At 40.0% G+C, this 13,457-nt stretch overlaps 1 protein-coding gene across 1 annotated transcript in view; it reads right to left on the bottom strand.

The window, feature by feature from the left end:
- LOC110956887 (phospholipid-transporting ATPase ABCA1-like) overlaps positions 1–13,457 on the bottom strand; it is a 218,153-nt gene that overhangs the window by 147,034 nt on the left and 57,662 nt on the right. Inside the window, exons 15-19 of the mRNA XM_022202644.2 lie at positions 13,181–13,403; positions 7,654–7,875; positions 3,308–3,512; positions 2,956–3,072; positions 2,067–2,238 (exon numbers count right to left, since the gene is read on the bottom strand). Of these exons, the coding sequence (XP_022058336.2) occupies positions 2,067–2,238; positions 2,956–3,072; positions 3,308–3,512; positions 7,654–7,875; positions 13,181–13,403 (939 nt within the window). The remainder of the gene's footprint in view (positions 1–2,066; positions 2,239–2,955; positions 3,073–3,307; positions 3,513–7,653; positions 7,876–13,180; positions 13,404–13,457) is intronic.

Genomic DNA, 13,457 nt, shown 5'->3' with positions numbered 1-13,457 from the left:
AATGTCAGCTGTTGTGACTCGGAGCAAAAGAGACGTCATGTGAGTAAATTCAGGCAGAATTCAAGCAAACATGTTGCTGCGCTGTCTGAGATTTAGTTCTATTGTCAGAAATGTGCTCGTTGGGACAAAAATCAAGTTCGGTCAAATATTCTGGCTGAATTTACTAGAGAATTTTGTGGAGGTAAAGTTTAGGTCAAGTGGCCTTCATCTGATGACACTCGGTGATGCGTAGGAGATCATCTCCCTCCATCTAATCCGATCTATCGCTTTCTGATTTGTGACTGTTGCCCGTTCCATGTGTAGCCATGATGTCAGTCCGTCTATCATTTTCATCCATGTCTGCCTCATCCTCTCTTCCCATTCATTTTTCCAGTTGTGACAATATATTCCACGGTCCCTTTCCTTATGAAGCGTCCAAAAAATGTTGCTCGTCATTTCTTAATTTTGTTGTTGTTTTGTTGTGCTTAGTAATTTTAAAGCATCTTCATTACTTATTCTGGCCATATAAGATATACGATTTTGTTTGACATTTTATCATTTATGTTTCAAGATTCACATCCGTACAGAACTGGTAGACCAACAGCTGAGAGTCCTCATACGGATGTCAATGGTTCAGGCCAAATGAGAATTTCCTTTCTGCAAATAAATGAAATGCTAATCCACCGAGGAATGACTCAACTCCTGCATCGTTTTCCTTTTGTTCCTTTTAATGTGGCATCGATCGCCTGCTTCTCTTGCGGTGATGTGTGTTGAATTATCATCAGCTGCTCTGTCTGCAAGTTTATGTATGGAAACGTTCAGTACAGCCAAAAAAAGACTCGCATGCCTTTAAATTTAAACAAGAAAGCGACTTGCAACTTTGCACACATGTTCACAACATATAGACCCAAATACACACCCTTTTTTGTGCTCCTACGAATGAGTCACATCACCATTTTGACAAAACAGCGAAAAATAGCAACCCTGACTTGTCATTCTTTTCACCCATCAAATTCTTCTGATGTCAGATTACTCAGAAGTTGGTGAACTGTCAACCAAGGACTCTTATTTTTAGCAGGAAACATGCAAATATCCGTACATACACACTTAGTGGAAGTTTCTGGGGCCCCAATAACACTCTGATTTGTTGGAAAAAAAAATGCACTTTTTTTTCCAAAGACCGATAAAATTTAAATTAAAAAAAAGATCTGGTAAGGCTTTCCCATCATTTGGATCTGCTAGAGACAATTTAGTTGGTGTTTTAAGGCGGCTGGAGTGACATTTCTGGAGAAAATAAAGTCTTAAAATGACATCCCAGATAAGATGTTGCTTTTGAGAATGAAAATACAAAAAATACCAGGTCTGAAATCACTTGAAATTCTCAAAATTCTGCTACAATATTTTAGAGAACTTTGTACGGCTTCCAAAAGTTCAAATAAATAAACTCTGAATCGATGTGGACTTGTCAACAGACATTATGTGTTAGGTTCTAGGCATTAATTACCAAAGATCTTAAGATGCAGAAGCAGAAACAGCAGATTATTGACACACAAAACTCCCAGAAAGTTTTCTCAGCTCATACTGAGACTCGGTTGTAACAGTACATCTGTGAGACAGACAGAAAGTGTGCTGAGTAAATGCATTAACACACAGCTCCAGTGTGTGACAGAGTCCTTCCTCTGTCCTTTCTCTTACTGTGCTGTTCTGTTTGGTTCCAGTTGCTCAGAGCCGATGTCTTCCCTGCAGCCCTTAGTCTTGCATCACTTGCTCTCTCTGTCGCTCAGACTTTCTGGGCCACTGGGCTTCATTTATTTCCTGTCATCCTAAACCCCTTCCAACCTTATTTTTTTTTCCTCGCTATTTTTAAAAACAGCAATTAAATAACTCCCACTATCACCCCAACAGCTGACTCCGTGTGATAAATGTCCTCTCAGACGATGCTAGTCTTTCAAAGCAGTGACCACTGAATTAATGCGGCTCCGGTACAGTCGCCATTGTGTACAATTTAGATTAGTCGCACCCCCACGAAATTACACGAACGCCGAGCCAAGTGGCAAAACATGGGGCAAACTGATAATGCGGCTCACATGGTGGTGGTTTTCCCGGCTCCGTTGTGGCCGAGGAAAGATGTGATCTGGCTCTCGAAGAAGTCCACGCTCAACCCATCCACAGCCAGCTTCTTTCCGGTCTTGTAGATCTTGACGAGATTGCGCACCGAGACCCCTGCTTTCATATTAGGCGGCGGTTTCTCCAGATATTCTTCACAAACGCAAGCATAAAAACAGAGACACAGGAATAAAAAGCAGGTAAAACAATGCAAATATGATGCTGTAATCCACAGGTAAACAAAAAAGCGGCACTTTCTTCCAGAAACTACACAAAAAAAACCCCACATTAAGACATTAATATTATTTTTTGATGCTGCAAAATATGTTTCTGTACAAGCTGGAATAAGATCTGCTTTTATGAATAATATACTTAGCAAAGACTAAATGCAGCTTTTCTTCACAGACTGTTTAAAAACACTTCCCATCTTATGATTAGTTTAATAAAGTGACTGTTCTTGGTTTAGAAATTCTTGTTTCTTTTTGTTTTCCTCACTTTCACATTGTGGTAAATGACATTTTTTTGGCTGCTAAGCATTTATAAAGATTAATGTGGGAAATGTCTGACAGGAAGGCTTTTTCAAAGGCAAAAAATGTGATGCACGAAAACAGATTTTTGCAGATATGCAGACATTTCCCAACTGATTTTGCTTGATTGCTGATACATTTCTAACTGAAAATCCATCTTTTTTTTCTAAACAAGTTCCTGACTTACTTTTCATTCCTTCCTTAGAGAAACTTGATCACGACGAGACAAATTAACTTCCATTTCAATCTAGTTCAATCTAGTCCACAAACACGATGTTAAATGCTTGGGATACTTTACAGATACACACCAAAGGTGAAAATGTGATGGAAAAAAGCAGTTTACCGTTATATTCAGTGGAGTCTTTCAGCAAATCTGGGTTTTCGTCAGTCACCGGTACCGTCCCACACCAATAAGATTTAGTGAAAGGGAAGTACCACGGCTTGGGGATTCCATACTGGCCTGGGAACAATCAAGCAAGACATTACTCACATTTTAATCTTGGCTAGGAGAGAACATAGTAGTTTACAGTGTGTGAGTCCTTCTGACAGCCTGGCAAAGATCCTCAGCTCTTTTAATTAGAGTCCATGAGAAAAGCATTAAATGAGTCTGGAACTGTCACTGAGGCTGAAGTCCAAATCATCTTTTCTCAAATGTACCATCACAAAAAACATTCAGACTGCTTCAAAATGAATACCTGGGAAGACGTTCTCGATGTACCAGGTGAGCAGCCAGTGTATAACGGCATCGGCCAGCATCATGACGATGGAGATGACGAAGGTGTAGCGTTCCCCTTCCTCCGGACTCTGGTTGATGTTGTGCCACTGGATGCCGATGCCTTGCTCCTCGTACTTCGCAAAGGTTTCGCAGCCGTAACCAAAGGCCACACAGGATAGTAAACTCTGAGAAGGAAACATGTACAGTCAAAAAACACTCACAGTTAAGGAACAGTTTACTCTCACGCCGAGAACTAGAGAGTTTCATACCACTGTTGTTACTGTGCTAAACAGGTAACTGGAGTGAGCAGTGGTTTATTTTAGAATTAGCTTAGCATTGTAAAAAGACAGCAACATGGGAAAGCAGCTTAGCCTATTTTTTTTGAACAGGAATAAAAACTATGCAATAACTTGCCAAGTAGTGAGCTTTAAAAGAGACTGAAGGCACGCTTTGTTGGCTTTGGAAAGAGCCAGGCAAGCAGTTTCCAAAAAGCTAACCAGCTGCTGCCTTAACTTAACTATTTAACATACTAACATCAAATGGGAGTAGAATAGTTTACCCAAACATTCAGCAAAATGTCAGCCTCAAGGTATATTTCATGGCTTTCACAGAAGTTATATGTTTTTACATAGTCAAAACGTCAATTTTCAGTATCAGGATCCAGTACTAAAACAAAAACGTAATCTAGGAAGGAAGAAGTTGAATATATAAAGCTTTGGTGTAATTCACGCTGGTCAATACAGTGCACATGCAACTTTTCTCTCTTTTATTGGAGCAAGGAGATGAGCGGTTTGTGAGAATCAAGGTGAAATATGAGTTGAGCGATATTACGAGGGTGGAAATATTCTCCCTTCACTCCGCTAACGTGCCCTGCTTTTAGCAAATTGGTGAAAATGGCGACGCAATACTCTCTAATTACGGAATTTTGGCAATAACTCAACCAAAGTTGCACTGACACCTACTAGCCACAACATTACAACCATCTTCCTTTATTGTTTACATCCCCTTTGTTCAAATCCTTTCAATCCGTTGGTCTACTCAAATCTAAGCAGGCACAACTCTGACTTCCTTTGTGCTGCTTCTTGCCAATAATATCAGCCTTAAGTTTGTTGCTGTTGCCGCACCATTCTCCTGATAATAAGGTGTGAGCCCTCAGCATGAGTTAAGAGGTCCAGTGACACTGAAATTACAAAACAAATGCATGTTGGAGTTATTTTAAATATTCATACTGTCACTGTGAATTGGTTTTTGTTTGTTCTTACATAATTTTGCAAGAATTTTCTTAAAATCTTGTGGATGGCTCTTCTTTAAAGTAAAAAAATAAAAACACTTCTTTTTGGCTCAAACATTCATAGCAGGGAATTATGAATATTTTGCACATTTAGAGGTCCTTATGTACTTATTTCCAGTACTTATGTATATCTCGGTATTTTTTTGTTTTATACTATCCCCTTTGCTGGTCAAACAATGTAATTTTCCCCACTGTGGGATTAATAAAAGCTTATCTTATCTCCTCTTATCCTTCAGTGCATCCAGCAGATGCTCGATTGGTTTAGGATAAAAGTAGCTTGGGGACACTTTGGGGTCTTCGTTGCTACTCCTGAGCGGTTTTTGCAGTGTGGTAGGTGTTGTCAGGGGCTGCTGTTACTATGGAGGACTGTGTTTGGTCTGCAGTAATGTGTCAGTGGGTGGTACGTGTCAAAGTAACAGCCACAAGATTAACCAGGTCCAAAGGTTTCCCTGTAGAACACTGCATTGTTACTCACTTCAATTGTCTGTGGTTTTAATGTTGTGGTTCATCACACTCTGGTTTAAGTGCTGCGTCACCTTTGAATTCAGGCACTGAAACGCTCCAAACAAAGATTTGTTGTAGCTTTCATACAGTAGGAAACTGCAAATGATGCTTTGCCCACGAGACATCATCTAGCACGGCCTCTCACTCTGCACTGCCATGTTGCCTGCCAGCTGTTTTATCACGCCTCATTTGCTCGCAACATTTATACTCCAGCAGAAGTGTTTGTTGAAGCTTTGGAGACGAATCATCATGGATACGGCCTGCCCGATGTTACACTAGCAGGCAGACGATCTGAAAAAGAAGAAAAAAAAAAAAGCTCTGCAGCGACGCCAAAACCTCTAGGTGCTAAGAGTGCTGGCAACTTCCAGCTCTGTCCTCCACTGCCCATCTGCCCATCAGTCAGTAGATGAGGCCTGACAGCAGGGCTGGTGGGCAGCCATCCTTGACCTCTGTATGAACGCCTGACAACACGACAGGAGCCACTCCTTTTGGCTTTTTAGAGAAAGGCCAAGAGCCGGGAGGCAGACAAAACAAAACCTAGTCCATTGAACACTGACAAACTGCACCATTCAGCCATCATTCAGTTGTCTGCAGTCGGGAAAGATTGTAAAGAGGCACAGTAATCAAGGTTCATGCTCTTTTCTAAGAAGTCTCTTTCCAGGACATTTTCAGCAAGTACAGTTAGAAGGACAAGAATCACTGGGGATATAAAGGCATGTCTGCCTGAAGAAAGTCTCCTTTAAAAGCTGCAATTTGAAGTTTTTCTGTTTGCAGAGAGATTGTCAGAATGCATTGGATTTTGAAAAATTGAGTATTTTGATGATTGAGTGAATATTTTGGTCATTTTTCAAGCAAAACATCCCCTTTCTTTTGCTTTTAAAATGTTCAAATTAGCAGTGTGTTGGACGAAACAAGCAATCTGAGGGCGTCAACTTTGTAAATGCTGTGCAATTTCCGAGACACATTATCGTTTTCGCACGTCATTCACATTGTCCCTTCATTCTGCGAACTAGTAAATGCAAAAATAACCTCCCGCCCCTATAATTGATAATAAAAATAACCTTTAGTTGCAGCCCCAGAGGAGGGCGTACAGTATATTCTAGATTATAATGAATGTAAGAGAAGTCCCATTACTGGAGAAGCTGCCAGATGTTGTTAAAGCATAGATCAATTCACTGATTTAACCAAAAGGAAAAAGCCTGAAAGTTTTAATTTATTTTTGGGGAAAATTACCATTTTTCAAGATTTTTCCAGGACTGAATGATTAACTGAAAATCGCTGCTGCTTTTTTCCAGAACATAAAAGAACTGCGTGGCCTCTCTTCTTCCTTCTACCTCATTAAAAACCGGAGGAAAGAGACTGACAAAATAGGAAAAAAAGTACGGTTTCGTTGTTTTATAGTGACCCCTCTGATGCCGCTGCCTGTAGCTCTCCTTCATCAGAAACGGCTCCGCGCATTCAGGTGATCTTTTGAAATTCTACTCCGATTAAGGACTTCATTATCAGATACAACGTTCGGGGGAAGAATTCGAACGCCTCGGCACGTTGCAGTTTCATCTGAGCAGGGAGAAGGAGTCTGTGATAAAGAGCAGGGATGAACTGGATAGCCGTTTGGTCAGAGGAACATTGCTCATGCTAATTAGAGGGTTAGAGGGCTATCCATCTAGCTGGAGCAGGGGAGAAAAATAACAGCGCCAGGGGAGGACCTGGCAACGGCACTTTGTGTGGAGATTAAATAAGGTTTTTCCTGTGCCTTATATGTAAAACCTCGCCACAGCGTGCAGTCGGTACAAAGGGAATTGAGTGACAAGTTTTCTTGAAGGGAATTACTGTACATCATTTTAGAGGACCCCGTCAAAGCTGAAAAATTCCAGCTGTTATGTTCTGCAAAATAAAAAAATTAAAAAAAACATGAAAGCAAGATATGATTGACCGCCAGCTATTTCAAACTGATAACTACGAAATGTGACTTCATTTAGCTCCCACATCCAATACTGCGTTGTCTAAATTTGCTGTGACCCGATTAAAATTCTGCAAAGATGCACCTGTGCAATAAAGATTCTAGATTTTGTGTCTTTTGTCTGCAAAAGGCAGCTTGAGGACAAATGATAGCAGCGGCGCCATAAAGGTCACGCAGAAAGGCTACACTGAAAGTTGAGCAATGCTACACTATTTATCTTTATCCCTCAGAGGATGGGAGAAAATCCCCCTCAACTTCCTCACCGTGCGTCAGTCTAGTCTTTTGTGTTTCTGCCACTGGCTGGTTTTAGAGAAAATTCTTGCAAAAATGTGCGACAACAAACAAAAAACCAATTCACAGTGACAGTATGAATATTTAACATAACTCCCACATGCATTTGTTTTGTAATTTAAGTGTCAGTGGACCCCTTAACTCATTCTGAAGGCTCACACCTTATTATCTGGAGAGCGGTGCGACAACAGCAGCACAAAAACATAAACCAGGAACTAAAGTCATGTATGATAACAGCAGGGGGAGATATTCTCAAAAAACGAGCCGAGGACAGACTCACCACGGCGACCTTGGCCGGGAAACCCATGACGTCGCTCCAGGCGTAGCAGAGGACGTGAGGCAGGTAGAGGACGAAGTAGATGAGGCCGCCGCACGCCGCTGCTAAGTTGGCCTTAGAGAAGAAGACGCTAATGAAGAAGCACTCAGTGACGGTGGCCAGGCAGAACACCAGCAGGAAGACGAAGATCACCGAGGGGTCGCTGTACTGCAGGACGTTGCCGTACTGTGCACAAAGAATGAAGTCAATGAAGGAGAAAAGACAGAAAAAGTCATTTGAAGTCAAAAACATCTCACAGAATACAAAGTGATTCAGAAAATGAGATTATCAAGGCAGAATTTTTTAACATGCAAGGCAGAGTAAAAGGTGCTTCGAATTTGTTTTATTTTTTTAATACTTTTCCTGTGGACTTATATAACCTGAAAGTCCTCAAATATGTCACTCTTTTAGTCTGCCAGTTTGAAAGAGGACCCTTCTGTACTTTTAGAGAGCTACTCATGCATCCATCCATTCGCCCACGATGCACTGTGACGTCTTTTCTGAGTCTTTTTTGCAAAGTGCCACTTTAGCTGCTATTGTAATGGATGCAATTGTGTTCAAAATTCTTACAGAGGATATTGTTCAATGGAGCAACATGAAAGTGCAGCTGTGTTAGTGTCACATAAAACTGATGTCCAGAACTCTCCAAAAGTAGCACCAGGTGGTCCTTGAATCACTGCTAAATCAGTCTAAAATCACCTTAAGGAGAACGGTAAGCAGAAAAGCGCTGACGACCAGCGGTAGCACGCTGGACACCGCCCAGCTCAGCCAATAGATGGCGCTCCTGAGGCCCATGATCATCACCGTCTCCTTAAGCCTCGCCTCCTTCTCAGAGACAATGCTCTTAACAATCATGGCCACCGAGTAGAGCCAAGCTAAAGTCAAGTATAAGGGGATGTTGCGAGCCAGCGAGCGAAGGAACCTGGAAGGTGGAGGAGCCAAACCAGACAAGACCCAATTTACACCTGGTGTTAACATTCAGTCTGCATCTGGATACGGAAACGTGTTAGTCGGAAAGCCTTTGCACGTATACCGGTCTGGCTGCACTATATCCAGAACTCAATACTGAAACTTGGACATTTCTGAAGAAATTGTGCCAATACAGCTTTTGCTGGTTAATATGTCCTGCTATAATTATACATAAAGTTTCACTCATATAAGTACTTAAAAAAAAAAAACAACTAACCCTCGGCACCTTTTAACATCTTTGAGCTTTTACTTTGAAAGCATATCAATCAGCAATGTGTCCCTGGTTGCTTGCAGTGACCAGAGCAGGAAGAAAGATTAGAACCTTGAAAAAACAGTCTCAGCTCTGTTGCATCAAAACAATTCTTTCACCACGGGAAGCACAGTCTTGTTTTGAACATAACGATGTATTTTCAAGTTCATACAGTGAATTATACAGATTTGGTCACAGGTTAGAGAGATTCACTGTTCACAAACAATGTCTACATTTTTATGAATACATGCAAGGAGAGTATAAATTGTTAGGTGAAGACAACTGACCTTTTTCATGAAATGTATTTGCCAAAATTGAAAACTAAAGAAAAATTCTGGATTAAAAAAAAATCATAAAACTTAAAGTGCAACTGCATAAAAATTGCAAAAGAAATCAAAACTTGGATTTAAAGGAATAACATTTAAAGCCTTGTGACTCCTTTAAACCTTGAATGAAAGTTCTACTGCAAAATATGCTGGAACTACAGGGTTCTAAAGGCGGCTTGTTTTGGCAGTTGTCCGACCAATTTCCTATTCATTTCAATGGGGACTTTAAACGCAAATTTTTGTGGATTTTGTAAAAAATGGTTTTGAATCGCGAACAAAAGTCATAGCACACATTTTGATATATAATTTGCATAGGTTTTCTCAAAGTGGGACAAGTTAGGTGCTGAAATTTTTGTTGGAAGAATCTAGAAGAATAAGCCAGAGGAATAGAAATAATAATTAGCTGGACGTGTAGAGAACAAACATCCAAGGTCCTACGATTGTGAAACCTGTGTTGTAATGGCATCAGTTGTCAAAAATTTAAACAGCATTGCATCACGCTTTATTAACACCATCATCAACTTTCCTTTTACAATACAACTAACGGCACTAATTATTTTGTCCTATGTCATGTGTTCTGCCTCATTAGAAATAGCTGGAGAGCCTCAAGATTACATTTCTAGTAAGAGAATGTACATCTAGTCGCACAGGGAACCAAATTCTAAGAATTGACTTTTATAGAAAAGGTCACCACAGGAAATGGATAAGTCGTGAGATTTGTGGAAGAGGGGTCACGCAACGGTCAATCGCACAAATGTCACACGAGTATATAAGTTCCTGTCCACACATTTATTCTTTGAAGCTGGCATTGAATGTGCTGCTTCCCATGCTGCTTGGTCTCTTGAAGATGTCCATTAAAGGCTCTTGTCACTCTCCTTCGGCGGTGAAGGAGGGTCGCATGCGGCTTTTTGCCAAACTCGACTGAACTGGCAGCAGAGGGAAAATTGGGTGACTTCTCAGCGTGATAGACGGAAGATTTTTCCTGGCCCTGTGTTAACTTACTATTTATACATAGGAGCTGCAAACAAATGACTTTTGAGTTAATATTTTAACCCTAAGCTGCCAACTTTTGACACAAATAATTTTCAAAGCAAACAATAAGCAACACTCTGATGGCGTACAACTGTTCAGAAGCAACATTGGAAATGAACGAAGAGGAAATTCAAATTCTGACAAGCCATTTGCTCATGATGCTGTGTGACTGTATAACAATGCATTATTAAAGCATTTTAGGGTTCAATATGTTTTGTATCTCAATTCCTAATTAACCAAACAACTAAATGCAGCATAAAATGGAATTTCCCTGGAGCTTCAAAGCTGTTTTCAAGTGCAAGACCTGAGCAAACACAAAGTCCCACTACTGGCTCAATAATGTCTCATTTTATGTATGTTTTTGTCCTGTGTGCTTGAGAGATTAATTAGATGTCAATAGCTGTTCCAACTGTGAAGGTGGTCTTTGATGTTGTCATTTGCATTCCTTTTTTTTTTTCCAGCTTTCAATGCTGTTGTGCAGTTAATCAAATTTTAATGACCAAATGCAAACACGACAAAAACATTTGGAAAGGTGGTTTCACACTGTCAAAACAAGAGCATAGTGTTTGGGAGAGTAAATGTGTATTGATAGTCACTGATCGGTGTTAGCTTTCATGCAGAAAAAACTGTCAAACCCGCTGATTTGATGTGGGAGCCAAGTGTGGGAGCAGAGTAAATATATCCGTCTGGATGCCAAACAGTAAATGCATTAGCTCCCCCATAATGGAAGAGGAAACAAGTGTAAAACGACAGAGGACTCAGGTGCAGATGACAAAACCGCTTGTTGTCACACCTAATCCCGATACAGCCTAATGATAATTACCATTTGATTTGCTATTATTATTAATGTGCTGAAAATAGCTGTGAAATTATCATTTAGAATGGGCCTGTGATCTGAATACGCATCTCGCCTGCAGTAGCTCCTCCAAGGCACTCGACTAACTCAATTTATTGTTATTAATGTTTACAAATTGTTGATGGCTCGCAAACACATTAGGCTGATGGGAAATTACATTTCACCCAGCTGTTCAAATATCAGTTTTTATTTACCAGCCGCATTTCCCAATTAAACTGCAAAAATTGATTAGGCCAATCTGAAATAACCATCCTTTTTTATTTTATTAACTGTGCCTACAAAACAAGGAGGTGCTGAAGGATGTGTGCTATATAAAGGAGGCCAGCAATAATGCTGCTGCTGCACTGTTTGTCACAGAGGCAAGAATGGTCCCCCTTTAATGATAACAGTGGCTAGTGCTTATTTCCGAATTGATTCTTTAGGAGATGATCATTTCAGCAGATAAACAAGGCACTATATCTCACCAAACCGCTGATTCTACAGAGAGATTAATACATAAACAACAACTTTTCATATTGCCAGTGTATTGATATTTGCTGGAGTTCTGCCAATGCTGGATTTTTTAGGGCCAATGTTGATATATCAGCTGATATTTTTACACACACACACACACACACACACACACACACACACACACACACACACACACAGTATATTACATATATTTATACAATCTTCTTCACTGATAGTGCTGTTATCAATCAATACTGACCAAAGTACAAGGGACATTCATCTATATGCTAAAAGAATATTTTGTAACCATATTTTGTGACTTTAGCTATTTAACAAAAGGACCCCAGCCTTTGTTGGCTAAAGCTTGTCTTTTAAACTCTGCGTGCCAGCCATTAATCGGCACAGAAGACTTTGTCATGGTGCCCGTTGTTAGCTAAACCCCCACAATGGTATCCGCTGGTCAACATTAACTTTCTGTAGTTCGGGTAACCACCGTCTTGGGTCGCTAGAGATGTTAACGAATTATTGCTTAATTGTTGTGTATATTTTACCGGAATAAAAATATTTTAACTGATAAGCCACAAGACGAAAGATTTGCATGTCAGAAAATGTATTCTTCTTACTTCTTTCTTCACTTTGTTTTAGTAAGACTGGGCAAAATACAGGCTGAATATTCATCTAATTGTGCCAAGTTGTGCCAGAACAGTATTTAATTAAATGCAAAAACAAACACCCCCCCATAAATTTCAGAATTTCAAGAGGTATTTTAGCCCACAATGCAGGGCCCCTCTTTGAACATGAAGCCTTTGCGACACAACTAGTTCCCCCACACTTATGGTTATGAACCAACTAATTACATTTAGTATCATGTAAAACAGTGTACAGCGTTCCAGTGGTAAAAGATGATTAATTTCCACTGCAATCATTGAAATATACAATACCAAACATTCACTCGGCAAATTGCATAAATAGAAGCAATTATGATTACATCCTGCAATTACATGAAATAAAACAAAATACTGCAAGTGTGATTTTAATTTGAAGAAACTGCAGTTTTGGTCACATGCTCAATTAATTAGCCCGAAAAGGCTGATTTGAAGAATCATGGATAATGATTTGATTGTGTGCTCGGTAACCGGATATGATTAAGGACACCAACAATACCAAAACACAAAGCATAAACAACTCTAACATGACCTAGATGACTATAAAGACGACTTGTTTGAATTAATTTTGACAGGTTCTTATTCTCTTGCTGCATTGATGAGAAGTAATTAAAATTAAGGCTAAAGCTAGCTCTTAAATTTAAATAGCTTCAGAACTTAAGCAAAAGTTGCTTCATACTCAAGGCTACAAATATGTAAAAAACACCAATAAAGAAAAGGATACAAACTAATGCATTTTTATTCCAAAAAATAGAAATATAAAGCACTTTTTTGCATACAGAGATAATTATATACGCAAACGTAAGTGACTTTTCAATATATTCCATTTGGTGAATTTTTCAACACTTCAGCATCAAGGTCTAAAAGGCTCTTTATGCATTACCTTCATATTGTATGCTTTGTGTTTTGATACTTCACATTCAGCGAGCTTTCTACTGACCTTAACCATGACACTTATGAGCGCACAGGGAATCGTGAGCAGGACAATGTTCTCTGCAAACCTCGCGGACCAAAGGGCACCGTTTTGAAAGCCAACGGCACGAAGCACCTCCTTGAGCCGAAGTTCTTTCTCCAGCACCAGACTCTTGATAGTCATGCTCACAGTGTACATGAAGGCCAGCACCAGGAACATGGGGAGCATGGTTCCAATGCTCTGTATGAAGCTGGTCACAGAGGAAAGCAGTCAAAAAGATCAGAACGGTTCACAAAGGAGGTGT

Source organism: Acanthochromis polyacanthus, chromosome 23 (assembly GCF_021347895.1).
Source record: "Acanthochromis polyacanthus isolate Apoly-LR-REF ecotype Palm Island chromosome 23, KAUST_Apoly_ChrSc, whole genome shotgun sequence".
Classification (NCBI taxonomy): domain Eukaryota; kingdom Metazoa; phylum Chordata; class Actinopteri; family Pomacentridae; genus Acanthochromis; species Acanthochromis polyacanthus.
This window is presented reverse-complemented; position numbering and strand designations above follow the sequence as displayed.